At 41.7% G+C, this 23,619-nt stretch overlaps 1 protein-coding gene and 1 long non-coding RNA gene across 14 annotated transcripts in view; one reads left to right on the top strand and one right to left on the bottom strand.

The window, feature by feature from the left end:
• Positions 1 to 23,619, top strand: part of LOC125903159 (uncharacterized) — an 85,969-nt gene that overhangs the window by 30,492 nt on the left and 31,858 nt on the right. The window lies entirely within an intron of this gene.
• The window catches only part of pax2a (paired box 2a), a 29,799-nt gene continuing 26,209 nt past the window's right edge, over positions 20,030 to 23,619 (bottom strand). For 6 of the 12 annotated variants that reach the window (XM_049599878.1, XM_049599876.1, XM_049599883.1 and 3 more), the window contains 2 exons: positions 22,988 to 23,074; positions 20,030 to 22,776 (listed from right to left, as the gene is read on the bottom strand). In XM_049599878.1, coding sequence (XP_049455835.1) covers positions 22,655 to 22,776; positions 22,988 to 23,074 — 209 coding nt within the window. In that variant the 3' untranslated portion in view covers positions 20,030 to 22,654. Of the gene's footprint in view, positions 22,796 to 22,987; positions 23,075 to 23,619 lie in introns of all 12 variants that reach the window. The other 6 variants (XM_049599888.1, XM_049599877.1, XM_049599886.1 and 3 more) reach the window with 1 other exon arrangement.

The raw sequence follows: 23,619 nt of genomic DNA on the forward strand, positions 1-23,619 counted from the left end.
TGAGTCCTAATAGAAATATCTGCAAGTAATGCTTTTAACCAAGTCAGAAATGAAGCTTGGTTTTGCATACAAGTTTATGATTTGAGTTTTTAAGCCTGTGTTTCAGTCCTATAGTTCTTGTGCATAATGCACATTCCTACACAGTACTGTATGTTAAAATTTATAGATGTGTTCTATTGGTTTGCATGTTAAATGTGTGTTTTGCAAGGACGATCTCATTCCCAATTTGTCAGTGGTTTTTGCATCAGACACAGATGAAAAAAGGCACTTTTCATGGCAGTATGTTACCCCCCGAAATTTGCGTCAGTTTATAACGCTGCCAGAAGGCATCCATTTGAAACGCTGCTTGTACCAACGTAATATAAGGAGCTGGAAAGTCCTTATAGGGCAGGTGGGAGTGGATGTGGAGGGGTCCAACAAACCTCAGACCCTTACCCAGCAGGCAACTGTTTACTTCTGGTGTGAATGTCGAGCCAAACCATGGTGTTTTTTATAAACCTAACCATGTGCTTTAGTTGCACAAGGAAATAAACGTAAGTACAAAGTGTTAAGCGGCATTGAAGGTTTGACTGAATGCATTTAACAAGCAAGAGGACATTAAGTGTGTCATATGTAGATGTGAAAGTTCACTGACCACGCTGCGATAATTGAGAAGTTGGGATTAGAAGGTGTTGGTTTTGCTTTGATTTCTCATTATGCTGAATATTTTCTAAGCTTTTTAAAGTGAAAATAAGGGTGAGTTTTCACATTGTGGACAACAAAGCTTTATTTCATATCATCTCGTGCTGTGTTTGAAGACAGGACCTGCACATGTGTCTTATCAAAGTCAGATTCTGAGAATTCATGTAGTGCTGAGTGTGTAAAAACTCCTTCACAGCCTTCTGGAGTCACCCTGAGAGGAGTCAGTGGTCTTTGTGTATTGGCAGCCCCGCTTCCATGTTATAATGATAGGAATGGACGTAGACCATTTAAGTATCAAATCAATAGCAAATTAAATTTTTTAGCAGTGCAAGCTACACTCAGAATCACCTGTAATTATCCCTGACAGACTCTGGTTACGCTACTTTGATGTCACTTTGCTTCCAATACACACACCGCTCAGACCTACTCACAACAGCTGCTGATTATAATTCATATCTAATTAGAATAATGGTTTTTCTATTTTTGCTTTTTTGTTTTTTTCCCTGGCGTATTTTATTGACTAGCTATATGTTCTTTATGGGTGCAGATAAATGGCACATGTATTCAAAACACTACCTGAACACCTGAAGTAGGTTAAGCAGAAACACATGCGTCTAGCCTGGTGGTGTGGTTCAGAAAATGGGCTGGGACCTGATTTAGATAAAAACACGATGACCCACAGGCGCTCCTATAATGAATAGTGTGTCCTCCGAGCCTTTTCGTTTTCCTCCAGCTTACCACATTTGTCATCTTCATATGAATAAACAGGCCTATTTAATCTCCCTGTCCTTTCATGGGATTTTGTGGCACATATACGCTAACAGCAGGCTATGTGTAGCCTACAAACATGCTTGTTTTGTCCTGTTTCCATTGAATGGTTATCAACAGAATCTCCATTGCAAATGAACTGCAGAGAGATGCAGTACCGATCCGTCATTCTCTGAATTTATGTGGAAACTTGTGACAGTGTTTGGAATTAGATCAGACCCCCTACACGTGATCAGTAACACAGTTTTTGTAGCATAAACCTCAGTAACAGCTGTAGCTTAAGCATAGAAAGGCCCAGTAGGTTCAACTAAGGCAGCTGAGAGACGCAGGGAGATGGTAGAAGTGTTGATGCTGACCTGTCAGTCTCCCTGTGCTCACTTCTGTAACACATCGACTGTTGATCAAGTGGAAATTAACTGCACCTGAATGACATGCCATGCTGGGAATCTGCACGTTGGCTCTGCCTTTTTAATAGACTTACACCTCATTTGGCCTCTAAAGCCTGTGAAGCCTCCCATGGGATGGCCTGAGGCAAAGACACACACACACACTCACACACAAATGCATGCACATACAGAAAGTCAGAGGGAGGTATGTGAACGCCAGAGGGAAAGACTTAGAAAGATGCGGAGAGAGAAAAGGAAGGTAAAATATAAAAAGCAGAGACAGAAAGAAAGACGATTTACTTGCAAGAGAAAGATCAGGAGGGAGACAGAAATGGAGATGGGGACAGACAAAGAGACAATGGTGTATAAAGGAGAGGACACAGAATGAGCTTGTGCTGTCTATGTCGGGCAACAGTGACAAAGCCTGATTAGGCCATCGCCGCGCAGTCGGGGAGGGAGCGAGGGCTGAACAATGCAGCCCGCTTCCCCTTCATAACAACAGACCTTCCTGTCTGACCCCATAACCTCTGTCACCGGCAATACGTGTCACAGCCGCGACGACACCCTGTCAGACCCACCCCTCCCTCCCCCTCTCCATCACCCACCTCCCTCCCTCCAACCTCAGGTCCGTCAGTCCAACCTTGTCAGCTGATGAACCCCAAATTATTCACTTTTTGAACAGCGGGTGTGATAATAGGAGATCGTACGTTTATGGTGTAGGTTGCTCAAAAGGGTGAAGTACAGAGAAGTTTCAATTTCCTCGTTGCTATGACCACTATTGGTTGTTTTGGGGTGGTTTTTTTTTGGCTTCGTATTGGAGTATTTTAAGGTTCAGAGTTAAACTCACTTTGAGAATGAACTAAAACTAATACTGAAGAAAAATATCTGTCTTCAAATTTCTGACTGTGTGTCCCTGAAACACACTGAAACTCAAATATAATGAATACTGGAAATAACTCATTATAACATTATTAGAGCTGCAACAATCATTTATTCATTAGTCAGTTGAGAGAAAATGAATTGGCAGCTAGTTAGTTAATCGGTTAACTTTAACAGCAAATACTACACTCTTTTTTTACAGTTCTAGCTTCTTAAATGTTAGCATTTGCTGCTTTGAACCGAGTTATACCGTTGGATATACCGTTGGCTGGACAGAGCAAGAAATTTAGAGACATCACCTAGAGAAATTGTAACTTGCTAATTACAGGCATTTTAAAGACCAAATGATTAATCTCGAAAAAAAATCATCATGAGTCAATAATGAAAATAATTGTTAGTTGCAGCTCTAAACATTACGACCCAATATATTCACTGTTTCTGCCCCTATAGTATTTCTAGATTGCAAGTTTACTACATTCACCATCTTTACATCATCTTTACAGATACATGCTTTTTTCATTTTGCTAGAGCCAGAAGAACAAGTCATGCCCTGACTTTGTCTTGTTATATATGATGTGCTTTTAAAAGTGTATGACTTTTACTTCATACAGTGTACTGATTGCGTATTTTTCGAGTGAAGGAAGTGCTACTGTTTTGTTAGCAAGTTGTAGTGAAGCGGTCAAGGTGCATGGTGGGTGTAAAAAGTTTAGGATGCTGAAGACTGGGGCCCCTTAATCCTGTGTCTGGTTAAGTTTAGGCAACAAAAGTGCATTGTTTAAAGGTATACTATGCAGGCTTTGTTGATTAGTTTGTAAAAAATATTACCAGTGAAAGTGAAGCCAATCCCAAGTCACTATTTGTTTGTTCTTGTTTGTTGCATTTTTTTGGCACTGTGTCTGCTATTTTTTGTAGCCCTCTCTTGGATGTGTGCTGCTTACAGTCTGGCACCTGGTTGCTACCTTTTTATAAAGTTCTGATCTCACCCAGGCACTGTGCCCAGGAACGTCTTCAACACAGCAAAATAAGAAAGTAAAAAAGAAAGTAAGAACATTCAGGCAGAGGGCAGAGTCTCCACAGATAAAAACACTCCCACACTCTTGTAGATCACAGGAGATGATTGAGAGGGACTGGATTTGTATGAGTCTATACATTGTTTTTTAGGAACATCCTGCATAGCATACCTATACATTATAAAAAAATGTATAATGTATAAATGTGATTTCTGGGAGAATACCTGGGCTGCAACAGCATGAAGTACATTCTCCATACTAATGCTAGTTAATTTCCACCAGTTTGTTTTGTATTCACTCTGTGCAGTTTGATGTAATTCCAGCAGATGGTTACAGCAGAGTTTAAAATCTGCTGCAAAATGGCATCCCTCTATCAGAAGTTAACAGTTAACGATTAAAGCGATTCTCCAGTTAAACCAGATCTAATTAGCTTTTGCCAATTTCCCCCCTCTCGTACCCCTAAACTCTCCATCTGCTGCATTGGAGCTTCTGATAGTGAACTCCACTCCTAGGAAGAGGAGCCTCTGTAAAGCTCTCTCACTGCTTTTTTTCAGGAGCTGGTTTGAAGTCATCTTTTGTCTGGTGAGGGGGGGTTATTGTCTACATATTAAGTGAGGTTCTGTAAGGGTTTCAGCAGCATCTTGACTCCCCTAAGCTGAGGAGCAGCTGAGGTTAAGTGGTCTCCTCGCTCATGGCACCCATCTTCTTCTTCACCGTGACAGCTGGGGACCAGACTGTTGCCATAGATACACTCTCCACCCCCAGTCGACTGCTCGTTTGAAGTTACACACACACATATAGATGTATATGTATGCTGCGTACAGTATTAGATAATAGTGACTGATCCTTTTCCAGCCCTGTGATCAGTTTCATGCATTCTCCTTCTCTTTATATTCTCCTCTTTAAGCAACTTAACTAAAAAGTGAACACTGAACAACATGGATACTGAATCTGAGAGCAGAAAACTCTTTTCCTTTCATGCACTCCAAGGTTTAATTGTTATCTATTAGAACTGATTATGAAAAATGGAAAGTCAGTTTTTGGAACAGTAAAAATAAATTTCAGTCACTGTACATGACTGCATTTCTGTTTGTTTTGCTCAAATTGCAGAACTTCACTGAAGGTGGAAGAATTCCAAGAGATAAACCAGTGATCAGGAAAATAATTTCAAATATTATTTTCCAATAACACACTCCACGGGGCAACTTCTTGTGTGCCAGGCTACAAAAGACACAGGTCTTGTTCACTGACTGAACGGACCTGAATTTGCTTTTGTGCAGAAACTTCTCTGGGTGATAAATTCTAAGTTTGAAAGTGTATGAATACTATAGGATCATTTATTTCCAAAGCCAGCATAATTTATGTTTGTCTTCAACTGCATCAAGTATATGTAATTACTTTAAAGTATAAAAGATGATAAACTAAAAGAACATGACCCAGAAAGTAACCATAATTAGTCCTTGAGTAATGAAGACTGTTAAAAATGGAAGATAAAATACTCTTACGTTAATACAGACTCACCAGCACAGCTCACTTCAAGCTTCAGACATTATAAAATATGTTGCTTTTCTTGCAGTGACTTAAATTTGCTGCTCACACTGAGGTTGCAAACAGATATATAGATAAATATCTGTATGTGGTAGACCTAAAAGGCCACTCAGCCTCAGTGAGCATTACAAGCATTATTTGTCATATCTTATAAGAAGTCATGTTCTAAATAATTGCTCATGTGTTGACAGATTTAACTCAGAGCATAATGTTTGTGTGGTAAAATTATGTTGTGAATTGCTCTTTTTTTATAATAAAAAAAGATAAGAATAACAATTAAAAATCCAATTGAGAAACTTCTAGCAACGTCATAAATTTAATAGGGTAATAATGAAGGTCAAACAGCCTAATGTATATGTTAGTGTGCATAAGCCTTTACACTGATAAGTGCCGGGCTTGTATTCAGTTTTGTACACAAAATTTTGTGATTATTGTACCATGTCTCTGTCTTTACTGAACCTGCTAGCCTTACTAGCTTAATATAGACTTTTCTCAGCATTTTAGTTTAGAGTTTAACTCCAAATTCTATCTCTTTTTATTGCAAAACCAGCTTCCAATGATGTATAAAAGAGTAAGCATAGACTTAGCATGTTAATTATACGTATATGAAACATGAGACGAGGTATGCATGTCTTTGTCAGGGTGAACTCCAACACAAAACACAGTTTTGGTCTCTATAGCTAATTTCAAAACTTGTGACAACTGTACGGGGGGTGAATTTTTTTCATAACTCACCGGTTTACATTTTATTAAGGCCCAAAGTTCTGCATATTTAAGTGTGGGGCTGCTTGAGTGACAGGCTGGCTGCGAGGCGTCACCACAGTCTGGAGGCCAGATCTACCCCTTGCTCCTCCACAGCTCCACCCTCTCGTCCAAATATGGTAACATCTGGCTCCGAAAAACCAAGGGAGCGATGGCTGCATTGTCGAATTTGAGGCTTCAAAACAGCAGTCCACAAACTAATGGGTGACGTCATGGTCACTCCATCCATTATTTATACAGTGTATGGCTAGCAAACACGTACAGTATGCTGCTTCACATACAAGTGAGTTAAAGACTGAGTCTGCTGCGTTAACTCTGCCTACCCTCTCTGGTGGAACGACCTGTGCTGGGTGATAGAAAACACGTCACTAACTGTGCGCTGCTTGTGATTTTTCCTGTGAATGTAAACACAGACACCCAGTTAGTAATATGGCAAATGCAAGGGCTTTCATCAGAGGGCCGTGGGCATATTTATCATTATTTAAATGAAAATACTCGAGATTGTTACTTTAAATAATTTGTTTACAATCATTGTCTCGGTGTAAACATATTCATAATAGATCATTTGCTCTATACTTCTGGTCACTTTAAAAGGTCTCATGCAGGTGGAGCTGCTGGATCCTGATGCTGCTGTGGCTCCTGTGTTGGTGTATCCTGTTTACACTGTCCTGTGAGACCACTTTCTAGGGTCAGACCTTAAGATCAAAAAGGCAAAACTGTTTGGATGGGACAACGAGGAGGCCCCACCCAGGACCCCAGACCAGCAGGCTGAGATTAGAGGACATTTGTTCCACAATATTGCTGCCTCCTGGTTTCCTAAGGCTGGTGCATTTGCACAGAAGGTGCAGGCAGATATTTGGGCAGCGGCCAAAGCCTTTCCTCGCTAGCGGGCCACCTCGCTAGAGCTGCAGGTGCTGAGAAGGACTCCCCACTGCTTCCTAGTGTGGTCTGCGACCCTACAGGCTGATGGAACAAATGCTGGTCTAGGGAAAATAAACTTATCTCATTTGGATGACAACACATAGCCTCAGGTTACTGTGTTGTGTTGCACCAGTTTTGAGAAACAAGTCGGATGGGGTCAGTGGCTCATCTTACGCTGTGAAGCAGAGAGACTGATGCAAGTGATAGTAAAGGGTTTGCCTTTGTATTAATATCTGAACTTTTTTGTAAAATCAATATATTGGTGCAGATTGCTAATGCAACGAGACAAATCAAATGAGATATAGTAATGATTTTGTTCTTTGGGAGCCTTTGGTAGGTAACTGGAGGTATTCTCTGCGGAGGGGCTCTCTGCTGGCTGACCTGGCCCTGACCCCTGAGGTGAACCCCATCACACAGAGGTGTTAGCGTGCCACCCAGTGTGATGGATCACCCCTCGGATCCCTGTGATCTAACAATCGCGGCCAATCATCGAGACTCTCACTGTTACTATAATGATTGGCAATGATTCGGGCCCGGAGTATTCAGATGATGGATGGAGGCTCATGCCGGGTCCTGAGAGAGAGCGAGTCAGCCTGGATAGAGCCAGGGCTCAATGTCTATTGACAGCGTTTGGTAGGCTGGGTAGTTGTTCACATCTTTATCATAATGAAGTGGAGATACTTAACCCTGCGGTGCGTGGGGGTCTCTTAGTGCCTTAACACTGATGTTTAAGGTGACCCCCCTCAGGGAGACGCCCACACATTGGCCAACCCTTTTTGCCAGATGATATGCTAATTTTTGTGACCTTAGATTGAGCTGGGTTACTCCCACCTCTACTGAAAAAAGAGGGTGATGAGCTCAGCACGACATGTAAGGGATTCAGATTTTATTTACATGCCTTTAACTTGGATTTAACGTTGATTTTATCAGTTATTTGACTCATTAAGCAGAACTGCACTTTGATTTTCTAGTACAATATTTCCTAATATATACAGAAGATCAAAGTAACACTAATGTATACAGCACCAGCTCCATTTGTATCGGGGAAAAAAAGCATTTCTGCAGCGATAAAATGTTTGAAGCCGGGTTCTGTACTGTATCTCTATATAATACATGCAGCGTCTATGTCTGGCCTTGGATTTGGGTAAAGGCTGTCACAAGCTCACATGAGTGCATGCATCACGGAGCAGGGGTACTCATCCAAACCCCACCCAAAAACCCACTCCCCCGGTGCGGGGAATTACTGGGCCTCTCCCAGCTCCTGGTAACCCCTTCATTATCCACACACCAATGGGTCCGGATCAGATTCAGCCTTTCTGCAGGGGGGAAAGAAATGGAAATTGGGAGGCAGGGGCTGCAGTCCATGCATCTGAACAATGCCTCAATGTTTAAGAAATGGCCTCATGGATGGGAAGTGATAGGGTTCAGTTGTACTTGGTCTGGAGCTGGCTTCCTTGTTTTAATTTAGTGAGAATCTGCTTAAATTGTTCCTCTGAATCTTTGGCTATTTAATTATCGCAAATGTAATTAGCAGGGCAGAGAAATAAATATCTGATGTTATAGTTTGCTTTTCCCATGATCTGCGTTGTCTGTGCTCAGCCCTCTCTCTGTCTTCATCTCCTCTTTTCTCTCTATGTCCTCTATTCATTTTTAAATTAACCTCCTAATGGACCTCATCTGTCCAGAGAGAGCCTATTAACTAAAGCCCTACTCTCATCCAGGGTGACTGCCACAGAGGGCTGCAGACTCCACCCACACGAACCTGTCCCTTACCGCCCGTCAAACGAACAGCCTCGCACATCGGGAAACAAAAATCAAAATGTGGAGGAAACCAAGAGGTAACAAAAGGATTTCATTATATATAATTAATTACCTACCGGCCCTTTTCCGAACCGAAGAATTAGAGGACTTTAATTGCTTTATCACCTGGGCCTTGTGAGCGCGGCAACTCAGCAATCAGCCTGATTTGTTTTAAATGAGCTGCCATGGGATGAGGTGGACGTTTGATGCACTCTATCTGCCCTCCAGCACCTATAGGTGAAGCGGTGGACTGAAGGGGGTGTAGAGTGAGGCTCCTGAATGGTAAATTGAATGTCTGTGAATGAATGGAAATCAACAGTGTCAGTCCCTGAAGCTCCCTAACATTTTGTGCCGGCCGAAACAGTTTCCAAGAAACAATATGTTAAAGGGGCTCTTTTTTTTTGTCTGTTTCAAAACCCCAACACACAAACTCCCTCAGGATGTGGCAGTAGCCTTGGGATTTGAACACCAGTGTTACTGAAGCAATTAGCATATTCCTGTATTAAAGGAGGGAAGCGTGACAGTGTTTTCCAGGATGTCAGTATGTATCATTAAAAGGCATATTTTAATTAGGGACATGTTAGTTCGTTACACTAAATGGATTAACATTGCTTGTCAAGGGTAGAGATATGTTTTACATTTAAGTCCACTGGGGAACAAGGTCTCAATTTAACAAGACATCTTAAGTTGAGATGGGTCTTGTTAGTGGGGATTCAGAAATGGCACTTAGACAGTTTAATATTTTGAATATGTGTGAAGATGCCGTATCGCTGGGCGGCTGTTTGTGTGTAACTGAGTGTAAGAAGTCAATTATTATATCGCAAAAAGTCTGCAGGCTGTGATCTGGAAACAATACGCTCAGAGGGCAGACAGTTTGCTATCATTTGCAAAGTATATTATTAACAAAAGACGACTCAGATTGGTTTTGTTTTACATTATCATTTGTAAAACAAACTATCTCAAAGCATGTTTGTCCCTTTCAAAGTTTATGAGGAGAGATTTAAGAGCGGGGAGCTTGACAGCACACTTTCTGACGATGCAGCGAGTATAGGTTCTGCATGACCGTTTGGATCAAAGAGTGGTTATCTCTCCTATTGAGCTGTTCTCACCTCTGTCTTCTCTCATTATGGGGTGGACAACAAGAATTTCCCTCCATTAATCAGAACCCAATTCCCGGGTCAGCCATCACAGAACTCCTAACAAGCCAAAATGCAAAAAGAAGTGTGGAAATAAGTAAAATAAAAACAAGACAAGCATCTCCTGAATGTCATAGATGCCCGAGAATTGATTTCTTCCCTGTTAGTGGGGAAAAATGGGCGAGAAACTACTGCTTAGCCAGAGGTTCTACTAAATTAGATTCACTTTGTGTGTGCAGTCAGCAATCAGTCAGCAAAGTCAACTTGAACTGGTTGTGAAGTAAGCACATATTCATATAAATTGGCTTTTTTCTGCAGTGAATGAAATAATCCCCGACCTGGCCACAGTGGATCGCTCTACATACATTTAGACAACTTGTTTCTATCCATACATGAATAATGGCCTGTATTAGAGAATGTATTTCCAGAGTTTCCATAAAGGGTGCGTCAAAGGATTTTGAGACTATCAGGATGGTTATTGGGATGTGAACCCTGCAGCTGTGTTTTTACATTTCTTACACACCTGCTGTGCCAACAACACCCCTGCAAGGATTATCTCCAAGAGGATTTGCAGGCGTATGGTGTAAAAAAAACACAAGACTAAAGTGCCTGACATGTGCTGTACACTTTCACCAAGTTCCCACTAAAAGATGAGATTAATTCAGACTTGTGCAAATGTAGACATGAGGACAGATATGGAGCATTTCTGAATCAGATGAATGATAAAATACATGCATCCAGGACTTGCTGTGCTCGTTTTCCATGAGTAAAAGATTGTCTTCAGTAGAATATCATGACTCCCCTCCTCTGACTGTCACTTAGCCCCGTCTGGGTATAATGTCCTGCCCTACTTTGCCAGTTCTTGATTAAAATGTTGACTTTTTGCTGGGTAATAACCTGATTAATGTAATTGAATGTAAAAGGGCGTAGCTCAGCAGCACTGCTGATCACTGGAGATGGATTAGGAGAGAAGGCTTTCAAATTGAATACAGTTCTCCCTCCTCAGCTTGTTAATTGTGCCGTTTACCACTACCTGAGTCAGTGACCACTGCTATTTAGTCTCTCTAATGATGATGCACAGTCCGACCCAACCACAGATAATTAAAAAAGCCTTCCCCGCACCAGCCCCCCATCTCTCTCTGTCTTGAGTTTGGTGTTGCATTGACAAGCCGCACTAAGGCTAGATATTGAGCTGTCCGCTTCGCAGAGTCTTGGCTGCAGGACCATGTAGCCTTCTAAATGCTGTTGTGTTGTGTGTTTTCTAGAGGGAAAGTTAGGTATAGATCCTTGGTGTTTGGCTGTGATTGACGGCAGAAAAGTGTGAGGTTTCATCATGTTCTTCCTGTGAAAATGGTTTCCTCCCTTTGTCTCACTTATACTAAAACAACTTCATGTGTGCTATCATTAATTCTAGCATCAAAAAGAAAAGAAGCGTCCTTTTAGAAACTTCTAGTTGGATGTGTTTAAGAACTTGAGGTTAATTAAAGATCAGCTGTGTGGAATTCAGGGCATTCAGGAGCTATTTATATCTACTATATCTAGGTTCTCTCCCACAGAGTCTGCCATGTTGTACAGTATCCCAGAATGGACAAACCAAACACTGACTCTAGATAGGGCCATTTGGTTTTTGTGTTAGCTACCATAGTTCCCTTACACGCTTGCCACATGGGAGAAGTTTAAGTTCTGCAACTTCACTGCTAGATACCACGTAATCCTACACACTGGACCTTTTTATCCCCTTCATACAATGCCATAATTATAATCTGCATATTGGTAAATTGTGATGAAATCAGCTGATTTTGTTCATGCAAAGTTACAAAAAATGGTCAACAGGCCCACATTACACTTGGTCAAATGTGTTTTTGTATAGCTTTGTTGCAGTGCAGAAGCTTGCACACTTTGTAAACCCCACATTAAGTTGCATTGGAGGCATTTACAAGCAGCATGCTGACATGGGTTTCTAGTTACAGTGGACAAGTGACATTTATATTTATGGAACTGTACAAAGAAGTACTTAACCTCATTGTCACGACCTCTCTCTGCACGGTGTTGGCTTTTTGGTCTGCTTTTACTTCTACTCTCTGAAAGAACTCAGTGGAGAATAGCATGGACAATGCTAAATGCTAGATGGTCCTACAGTACGCAATCATTGTAACTTGTAAGGGCGTAGGCGTCATTTCAATACTGGGGGGAGGGCAAACATGAAATTGGGGTTTGGGGTTTCTCCCTCAGGAAATTTTGAGTTTCAGATATTTAATTTCCTGCATTCTGGTGAATTTTTATGCACCGATTTATGGTGGAATTTGTCCTAACTTTGTCAAAATAGAAGTTCTCTGTTCTTTTCTCACTTTAGTTGTGGGGGACAAATGCACATGTTGTAAAATCAAAGGGGCTGTGCCCTCTGTATCCCCCCGAAATCTGCCTATGCTAGCTAGCAACACCATTTGTGACTTTTCTTTTGATGTTTAGGCTGCAACTAAAGATTATTTTTGTTACTGATTAATCTAAAGATGACTTTTATTGATTTTTGATTAATCATTTATTCTGTGAAATCTCAAAAGTCCTGATTGCTATTTCTTACAGTCCAGATGATGTCTTGTTTTGTCAACCCAAAAGTTCAAAATCTAAAAATCCAAAATCAGCAAATATTTGGGATTTTTGCCTGAAAAAATATTTAAATATATTATTGAAAATAGCTGCTGATTCATATTCTGTCAAACAAATTTTTCAAACTCTACCTCATGTTATCCTCAGTTGGATAAAACACAAATTATTGTATTATTTCATTTCAACAGTAGACTCAGTCATCTTTTAAAAACATCTATTTTGTTTTTGCACCGGGGTTAAGGTTAGGATTGAAAATCAAGACCTGGGTAAGGTACCTTTTTCGTCACACTGTTCCCAGTGTTCACTCGCTTTAATGTAAAACAACATCTTCATCTGCACAGTAATAAATATAACGACTTTTTAAAATATTCCCTGTTAAGTCAGGTTCTACATTAAAGATACCTTTCTGTGTCTTTTGTCCACATCAGTTTGATTAACTAAATAACTGAGTAACATATAATTCATTAGGAAATCATTCAGTCTATTCCAGTTGAGAGTATTTACCCCTACAAGAAATGTTGACTTCCTTCCAATAAATTTCCTCGATATCATATTCAAACTAATCCTTTTAAATGTACCCTGTTGCAGCAGCTCCAGAATGAGGAGCTTTTTAAGAGGTCTGAGAGGAGGAAAAGCAGTCTCTGAATTTACACCGCTAGCAGTCTGGAGCAAGTGCTGAAATAATTAGGGGAGAGAAATCTTTGGCTTGTGCAAACTTCTTTCCACCATTGCAGAACAAAATAATAAAGAGAATGTGTGTGAGACAAAGGCAAGAGACCCCCACGGTGCCTGGGTCTCTGCTTCCTGTCAGGAGTATTCCTGCGGGGTTTCACATGACAAAACGCAGAAAGTTGTTTTGTCCCCGTGCCTGTCACGATACACCCTCATAACCGCAGCTGTGTGTTTGTGTGCATATGTGTGTATGTGTGTTTGAGTTGTGAGCTTGCACATGTGTGTGTGTGGCTGTGCTTTTCTTTTTTTGTGCTGGCATGTTGTCTCGCTGTCTTCCCTGTCAGCTCCTAGCCTGGCACCTGCTCTCATGTTCCTAATTAGTCTCATTTAATTAATTATATTCTACAGCACATCTCTTCTCTGTTCATATGCAGAGTCTTTCTGTAGGTCTCACTCCCGCCCCTCTACTCATCTAATTCCTTACACTTTATATGCAGAGAACATAAGTGTATTTATGTTGTCTGTTTCAGTAGTGTGGGAGTTTGCCGAGAGGCGGAGGAGGTGGTTTTAATGGTTGAATCAAGCACTTTTTAAATGCTAACCGTGATAGCTTTTTTAGTTAAATGGGGAAAAACCACTTCCTTTAGTTCACCGTGTTATCATACTCTCAAAAGCTGCACTTGGTAACTTTTTCCACCTTCTCAAATCTGATGCTAAATGAGCGTTTTTGCCTGCGAGACACGCTGACAACCAGCTGACTCACAGACAGAATCTCTTCAGTAAGCTGCAGGAAAACAAGTCAAGTTTCAAGCGTGGTGAGTAAACAGAAATCAGGAAAGCACTTTACCTGTGACAGTTGGCCTAAGCACCTCTTTCTTCTCTGTTAGCTTTTCTGTTCCATTTGTCAGGTTCACTTGCCTTGTATGCCAGCGTTGTCTATTAGGTGTATTTTCACTGTGCTTAGCACTACAGTAAAGGACTGAATTGAGAGCAATGAAAGAGAGAGTTGAGTTTATTAGCCCCTGGAGTCCCTGGGGTAATTACTCATCATTTGGCCACAACAAATGTGAGTTAATAGTAAGGAATATTAGTTTCAGTGATTGTATCAAACATGCATCCTAACATCACCTTTATGTTGCATGAGGTGTGATAATACCTTAAAACCAGGTGATACTAAGAAGGGGGCATCCAAGGTACACAAGCCCATCAGTGAACGACAGTGGAAACAGCGTTGAATTTCACTTCCTGATGTCAGAGAAGAGGGGCAGCCAGTCGCAGGCAGCCTCCCAGCTGCCCCTCATCCCGTGTTTTCCACTAGAGTATCCTGGGCTTAAAGAAAAGATGCTCTTAATAATTCAGTGCCTTGATGAACACCACCCAACACCGCCACAAAAGACAAGATCAAACTTTTGGCAAAGCCGGTGCCGCAGCGGGCCGATAGTGTTTCCCTGCATAGCACGCTGTACGTTGACCATATGGACATCATAATCACCCGTGGGATGAATCAGCAGATTCTTGATCTGGAGCCCAAAATCACACGACACCTTAATTAGCTGGTGTTGATATCGCCCTTCACAGTGCTAATTTGTCACCGCCAACAAAACAGCTTCTGGCAAGCACGGTTCTGTTGGATTTTGTCGACGCTGCTAAGGAAACAGAGATGGAGCATTTGAGGTGACAAATATTTGAGTTATGGGGGTGAAGTCCTCCCCTGACAGGTAGCTCTACTCCGCAAAGCATTTCTTGTATCAACAAAGATTTCACATTGGGTCATGTTGCACATCAACAGCCAATTATGAGGAAATAAGCACAAGTTTGTCTTGGTGATATCCTGAATAATAATAATATGCAGCCATCATTAAATTATTTGGAACCGTGTTTATTCCCAATGACATGCAGTTCCCAATAAGGTGTAAATAATTGCTGCCCTCCTTGGGAGGCGTAGCCACCATGAAGCAGTGAGTTGAAAAGGTCAGATGTGTTCTGCACGCCAGCTCTAAAGTGGTTTATTAGCATCCCAACGACATATTCAGGAGATCGTCGGAGACATAATTACCTGGATAAGGTACAGATGAATACTGTATTTGGGGGAGAAGGCAAGGTTGGCTGGATATTGGCTTTGTCTCCATTAACCTGGAGCGCGGTGTTAAAGGATCTGTTTGTGGAGAGAAAATGACAGGGAGTCGGGCTGACGGGGCTGGACTGAGACAGTTAAAGGCCCCTCGCTGCATAGGATAATTAATAAATAAAATACCAGGGGAGCCCCTGCCATGCCTTCGTCTATGACAGGGGCTGTCTCCAGTGCGCTAAAGCATTAAATGACCAATTTCTGTCAGACTAACTTCCACCACGCTCTCTCTCCCTCTCCTTTTCTTTCTCCCTCTCCCTTTTTGCTTGCCCTCTCGTCTCCACTACGCTCAACCCTCTCTCCCCCGTTCCCTCCCTCGCTTCCTCGTTTTCTGAAGTGGGGCTACTTTGCTCTCTTTGCACTGAGTTTTTCAGCGACTGATGGCTCTAGTTCATTTCTGCTGAATTAATTGGTCCCTGAATGAATTCTGTTGACAGGGCAATTCATCATGTGTTTGGCCTGACAGTGACTGGGTGTTGGGTAGGGGAGGGGGGTGGAGGCGTCGGGGAGTGTGTGTGTGAGTGTGTATGTGTGTGTGTGTTGGGGGGGTGAGGCGGTGTGGGGAGCCAGTCAGAGGTGGTGGGGGTTGGTGATTGTGGCCTCCCACTTTTCTTTCTCCCCTCTTTGCCTCATCTCCTCTTCTTCCTCCATCCTGCTGGAGCTGCAGAAGGCTGGATGCTCTTGTTGCACTGTTTCCCCAAAACAGTTGGGACTCAAACAAATCAACCCCCCCCCCCACCTCCTCAGGCTGAGCTTCTGTCAGACAGAAGACCCTCTCTCAGCTTGAAGGGGGCACGCAGGTCAGTGCTACCCCATTTTACACGTTTTGGCCTTTTGTTACGCCCCTGCACACTTCCTGCCCAACCTCGAATCCCTCCCCGCCACTTGATGTGCGCACACAAACACCATCTCTCGCCCCACAGCTCCTCAGCCCTTTTGGAGAGTGACATAATCAGGTAGCGAGGCATATTTAGTGCTTAATTACACAATGTGTCGCACAATGGCCATTCAAAACGATAATTTAGCTCCTGAAGGGGAATCGCTCTGCACTGCTGACTGATCTAACTGGGATGGGAATGGTATAATAGCATATAGTTGGCAGATGAGGCCTGGGTTGAGAAAAAGCAGCAATTGCATTTCTCCAGACAGCTCTCCGACTGCTCATTATTCTAATTGCGAACTATGCTACAGTACAGGATGCACACACAGAGCCCGAGCATCCTTTGAGCTTGAACATGGAGGAAACCTCTTTAGGCTGTGTTGAGTCAATCAATGCTCACTCATTACAAACATCACAAAGTCATGTTCTTGTCGCCTGGATGGTCTCACCCGTCGACAGTGAAAATAACCTCATAATCATCGTTCTGTCAGGATCAGGATCATCAGAGACCGGGCTTGAACTCTCCGACTCCCCTGCCACACTGAAATAATCTTAGTATGAGATGATGATTTATTTCCACAAGGACATTTTCACAAACCTTTATTTAATTTTCAATTTCGTTCATCCTTGGACCAGGATGATAAACACGCTGTTGCTTCCTCAGGGACACTTCAAGACTTTTATATCTATTTGAAGCATATTCACTTTCAAGATATAAGCAACATGAGAAATAACTCTTTTCAACACGTCAAGTAGCTTCACATTATACCTCTGGACTGCTGTAGTGCTTCCTCTCCTCATCCCAAATCCATTTGGGATTAACAGAGTTAACGAAGGCGGCGTTGTGAACAATACTGTGCCCGTGCAGCCACTAATTAAAGCCGCTTCTAATGAGGGCTCGTTGATTGACACAGCAGGGTTGGCCTCTCCCCTCGCCAGCATCAACTATGACAGCCACATGATGAGGCTGATGACAGGCTCCCATGCAGGCAGATGACAGGACGTCACTGCTAGACCACCACCACTCCTCGTCTCTGAACAATACTGTGCTCGTGTCACACCTCAAGCGAGATTCACCGAGTCTTGCTCTCTGGTCAACTTGAGGATGTTTACACAGAGACAGATCATGATGTATTGAATTACTGGTGTTTTCGCTGTACTTTGTCACTGTTTATTCTGTTTGAAGGAAACGCCCTGTCAGTTACTCGTGAAAAAAAGGAATACACCAATACTCTGGTACAACTAGTCCTGCAATCAAAAGTTAAGTTACATAAGTATCATCAGCAAATTGTACAACTGTATTTTAAGTATCAAAAGTAAAGGTACTTAGCCCTTGTGGCTAATAAATGGTCACATTATTGGATTGTTAATATTAATGCATCAATGCAAGTAGAATTTTATTGTTGTAGCTCGTCCAGGTGCAGCTAGTCTTAACTGCTTTAAACTGAATATCAGTGTTGGTGAAGCTACTTTGAAAGCAGAGCTTTGCAAGCTACCAATTACCAAACATGGGAAGAAGTTAAACCATGGCAACAACTACAGGGAGAAAGTTTGGTTACCTAAAGCTTCTTGGAAAAAGTAGCTCAAACTACGTCATAAAGAGAATGATCAAATTGATTGCAAAATGTAATACAGAATAGTCACATGCCAGCATTAAATGCCACTCAGCTCATTGCAAAAAGTGGCCACTTTTTCAGAGGTCATATATAAACCAAGAAATTGAAACACTGCTCTTTTCATGGGGAAGTTTGGAAACGTTAGCTTTCGTATACAATGTCCATCATCAGTGCTTATTGCACCAAGCAGGGTCACTCAGTTAGCATAGTTAACTTCTTAAATAGCATGCAAGAATATGTCTTAATAAATAGGAATAATCAATATTTAATTGTGGTAAAAGGCTCGATTACAGTATAGATGCAGTGATGAAATAAAATAAAAAAATGATTCCCTTCTTTTATGGCCCAAAATTGTTAACTAAACAGAGATTAGCAAAAAAAGTTATTTAACTACTGAAATCACAATGTATATATGAATATACAATATGAATGTTGTTAAACAACTAGGGAGCTACTGCAAAAATAATCCCCAACACTGCTGTATACTCGGGTAGTTCAGTCCAGTGGTTTTCCATTGACAGAGTAACACGATAAACGTGGGAAGAATGGGAAATAAGAAAAATCAAAGTTCAGTTACACAAATTTGTGTACATTTTGGAATTGTTCCCCAATGTTTGCTTTTTGTGAAATTAATCTCTTTGGGCTTTGAGCAGTTATTTAAATAACACCATCTAAAAAGTTTAGAAGGGAAATGTCTCCTTGTCCTGACGACATCTGAAATGTGACAAGGGACACTGCTTGTATTGTATTATCAGCCTTTCATGTTTTTAATGGAAAATCTTAATGAAGAATTACTAGTGACTACAGCGATCAGGTAAATGTAGTAGAGTAGGAATGGAAAGTAGCATTAAAGGGAAAAACACCTGAGCACAAATACCTAAGAAATTGTGCTAAAGTTGAATAAATGTACTTTCCACCACTGATGTAAGCTATCAATCGTATTTGAGATCCTTACATAGAAGTGAAATTTTAAAAATATATGTAGAATTTAATGCAATAAATTGCTGTCTGAATGAAACTTTGCAAGCAATTGCTTCAGACTGTGTCCACCAGCTCTTTACAGTGGGCTTATTTCACTGTATATATTACCAGTGACAGACATGAATCATGCCAAAGAGGCCTAGCTGTAGGGCATCACCAAGCCAAGTTGACAATGAGGGTGAAGTGTTTGAGTAAATCTTGCACGAGGCCCATTGGCCCCCGTGGCAGGGCCCCTCCGCGCGGGGTTTTGAGAAGCCCCGAGGATGACAGGTGCTTTTCGTAATGCCTAACTGATGAGAGCCAATCAGTGCGCCCCATTCTGCTGGTGTGTGTCTCTTCTCCTGTTGTTGTCATCTGGCCCGCTAAAGTAAAGATGAGCTTGACTGACAGATGCATCCGGGTTCACAGTTTATTGGTTTCTACGAGAGAGCCAGATATGCCAATTTAGACAGGGTAGTGACAAAAAAGTTCCCATCTAAATGGAATAATTTTACCACTGGGAATTCTCAGCTGGGAGAGGAAGGAGTGTTAGTGTGTGCGTGTGTGTGTGTGTGTGTGTGTGTGTGTGTGTGTGTGTGTGTGTGCTTTATCTTTTAACAAGGCCTGAATGACAAACACATAGGACAGTTAGGGGGCTGACAGAAACAGCAGCTTTTGATGCTTCACAGGGGATCCATGAAATAAACAATAGGCAGAGGAAGCAGGGAAATTGAATTACAACAATTGTGTGCTTCAGAGTAGAGAGTGTAGAGAGGAGGTGAGGCAGCAGCAGTGTGGTATAGCAGGATGAAACCGATGCATCATTAAATATACTGGAGTCAGAAGCCGGGGCAACGCTCTCCTGCCTTCCCAACTGTCCTGCTTCTTTGTCTCACCCTCCTGTCTCCCTTCCTTTTTTTTTTTTTTACTTTCTCTCTTTCTCCATCTGTCCTGCACTCACACAAACACACGCGTTAACATAATGCTCCTTTTATCGTACTACTTTTAACAGGAGTCATAATGTGTATGATTTCTCCAGACATCCACACTGATATGCACAAACAACGTGCTCTGCATCTATCATGTGTTTCATATTTGAGAGCTGTAACCCGTATGAGTGCCTCTTGTAGTCCTGACTGTTCATAAAACCAAACATCAATATACGAGCAGCAGGAACGCTCCCCGGGAACCTTGAACCCTGAATCATTTTCTTATGGGGTTAATAATGAGGGGACACCGAGTCAACGACTGACATATAAAAGAATTTATTTCTCATGTGCACAAAAAGAATTGGAACAGAACTGAAACAGAACAATGATTGAGGCCACAAGGCTTTCTGTATAGATTTTCATCAGAAATCCTTTTTTTATGTCCATGACACATCTCCTGTATCATCTTTACAACAGCAGAAGACCCATTCCTTCAGAGGTGCTCCGCTTCCTAAAGCAAAGACTCCGCCTGAATGACGGTGGCTTGCACTCTGCGCCAGTGTTTCATTTTCCGATATGTCGAGCTACATGTAGACAGAAATAGGCAAATCCCAAGTGCAATTTGTAGAGGATAGCTTCTCCTGAAGAGCAGGACCGCAGTCTGTTTCTCTGTTATCCGGTGCCCTCGGCAACGACAGTTAACCCTGGTACCAGTTGATGTATTTGCTTGCGTGGATTTAAAGTAAACTTTATCTTGGATGCTAAAGAGTCGTATTAGTAGAGAGAGTGGAGGGAAGGAGGGAGGAGAGATGGGTGACTGGTAATAAGTGTGGATGTGTTTCTATACATGGAGGCACAGATGACTGTAATTTGGATTAACATAATGAGCACAACATCTACTAACAGCAAACAGGACAATATCTTTGATTGTTGCCAAGGACTTCAGTTTGATCGTGTCGTTATTTAAGGGAATTTGTGGAGCAAAAGTGAAATGAGAGAGAAACCATTTCACACTGGAGGTCTTTTTTGTACTTGTTAACTTTTATGCCGTTCTCCATGGGGAGTACTTAATCTGAGCCCAACAACAAAAGATGATACAGAAAGCCATTTAACTCATTGCATAGTGACATAAAACATCATCATGACATTATCATGAAAACAAAATAAATGACAAAGACAACCTATGTGATGTTAGCATCTGAAACCTGCTGCTACAGCACATGTAGCCACAGGTTATACAGTCGTTGTGCCTTTTTTTCTCAGAGCACAACATTACATTAAGACACAAATGTAATGCATGTTTTTTTTTTCAGTCTGTATATCTACAAAGGGAGCCAGTACATTAGTATGATACTGCAATGGTGTGTGTGATATTATTTACAGAGAAGAATTGTCTTCACATTATTCACAAATCATTCTACAAAGCAGCATTTTGTTGCAACTGATGGAGTATTGAGTCACTGACCTTTTTCGTTACAGTCACCGCGTTGTTCGCCTGTCGAAAAGTCACGACGCACATGTTCAGTGTCGACTACTTATTTAAAAGATAATACTGCTTTATTTATGCATACATATACTGTAAATAAAATATTAAATATCAAACTAAGTCTTTGGCAAATGTAGTTAAAAGTACATTCACAAAATATTTTCCAAAAAGCAAAACTGAATCAGTATTTCCTTTCAGTCCCTATGTAGAGTAGAACATAAATCAAGGAGGGTGGTGAGAATGTGTTCGTAAAGGCAATTAATTTCGTGGAACAGGCATGAATTTACGTTGAAAAAACAGGTTTGTAAGGCAATTGTTGAAGCTAATTTACAGTTGGATCGCTCAACTGCGTACAGCTTTCTAAACTGTGTAGGCATCTAGTGGTATGACTAAGTAGCTGAATGGATTATAACCCAGGAGAATTTGTCGATGTAGCCATAGGGCTATGGCTTACAGCCTCCTCACACAAAAACATGTCTGTCCGCTTTGTGTTCTTGCACCTACACTATCCGACATAACTGGTAGGTTAATTAATTTTAAGTGAATGTACCAAATAAATTAAATAAGCTGAGGTTATAGTGCAAAAAAAGAGCAAAGGACGATCATGCATGGACACGGACATGACTGGAAAATGAGGGCAATGTGACAACTACTCTGAAGGAATCTTTGATAGCCTTTTTTTTTTTACATTAAAAAATAGTGACAAGAAAAAAAATAATTTAAAGTATTTCAAATTCTGGCAAGGCCGTTTTTTTGTGGTCACCATGTTTTTAATACTTTGCAAAATGATTTACATTTTTACATCTGATTGTTTGCCACAGGGAGCGTGATGTTGCCATTGGTCTATATAGGGTCAGTAAACGTTGTAGGACATGCTGTGTTTATCTGATAATGTGGGTGGGACAGGAGAAATGGGAGCAGAAGACGTAGTCAAAGCACCAGAGTAAAGCCCGCCCTACAGCGCGGAGCCAGGATCTCATTAAGTGTCAAAGAGGCCCCGCAACACTGGTTCAAGCCGCTGCATCATCAAGCTATGGGACCATTGTCATCTCCCCTGGACTTCTCTCTTTAGAGCAGAAAAATACTGCAGTTCATCACATAAAAGGAATGTGAGGATCCATGAATAAAATAACAACAACAACAACAGCAACAAAGAAACAAAAATAAAAACCCACAACATTTTTTTCCACATGGTATTCTTCACACTGTTTTTCTTCAATTTATATTTTATAATATATATATTTATATAATCTCTTAAAGTCATTCTGGAAATGTTCGGGCCTGTGAGAGAGTGAGGGCATGATGGGTGAGTTCTGAACGCCCGCGGGCCCTTTTGACCCAAAAGTGTGTGACGCTGAAGCTGGGCTAGGTGCACCGGCGTCGACCTTGCCGATCCTTCCTCCACATCACGTAACATCACGGGGGGTGGGGGGTGGGGGGTTTCCTTTAGGCTTCCACCTCGCTTCCCTTTGACCTCAGTGTTTCTCAGACGGGGACAATATGGAGGCCGAAGCCCTGGCCCTGCAGTTTGAGCTGGTCTCCATGGTAACTAGTGGCGGTCGTAGGCAGTGGCAGCAGTGGGAGGTGCGGAGCCACGGGATGCGGCACTATAATAATAAGGGGAACCTGAAAGTTAACAGAAGAACGAGCCGTTGGAAACCACGAGGTTGACAGTCATGTAAGAGGCATGTGTGTAAAACTCCAAGCACAGAGAGCACATGGAGTCTGGAAATTTTTATGACTGTTTATGAATATGATTTTAATTTGGAAGTTTATTAATGTTACAGTATGTTTCTGACATAAGAGTAAGTCCCTTACTTAGTAATGCTGGATTGCTGAACCGCCATGCTTCGTTGTAAGTGGTGTATTGTGGATGAGAGTAGGGGTTTCCGGAAAAGTCCCCTCCTGGAGAACAGATCAATAAAAACAAACATTAGCAAAGAGCTAACAAACTGAAATGACTGACCGCTTTTGTAAAAATTTAAGCTGTTAAAAAAATGTCTTTATACCAAGTTACATCACAGTTACATTACAATCTAGTGACATGTTTGCTGCACTTTTTATCCCGGCTGCTTGTACAGCTTGTCTCTGCAGTCCCTTCAGGTGAATTGATTGTTTTATTAATCCTCTGTTAGTCTTTAGGATTTCCTCTTTTCTCTCCTTAAGTGAGTGCTTTTCCCCCTCGTGTTTAAGCGACAATGCTCCGCTTCAAAACTCCCTAATAGGTTCTCCGAGGCTCTCATTCACTCTTTGTCCTCCCTGTGCAGGTCGTGGTGGTGTAAAGGATGGGAGGCTGAGGGGATGTCAGAGAGCGATGCTGTGGGTCCACAGGTTTCCTTCTTTTACGAGACTATAAAGGCTGGGTTTTATATGAAGCTGCTGAAGAATGGCCTTTGCTTTAACAGTGTTTGGGGCCGATCACTAAATCTTAGTCATTCGGCACCAGGTGG

Source organism: Epinephelus fuscoguttatus, linkage group LG16 (genome assembly GCF_011397635.1).
Source record: "Epinephelus fuscoguttatus linkage group LG16, E.fuscoguttatus.final_Chr_v1".
Taxonomy (NCBI): domain Eukaryota; kingdom Metazoa; phylum Chordata; class Actinopteri; order Perciformes; family Serranidae; genus Epinephelus; species Epinephelus fuscoguttatus.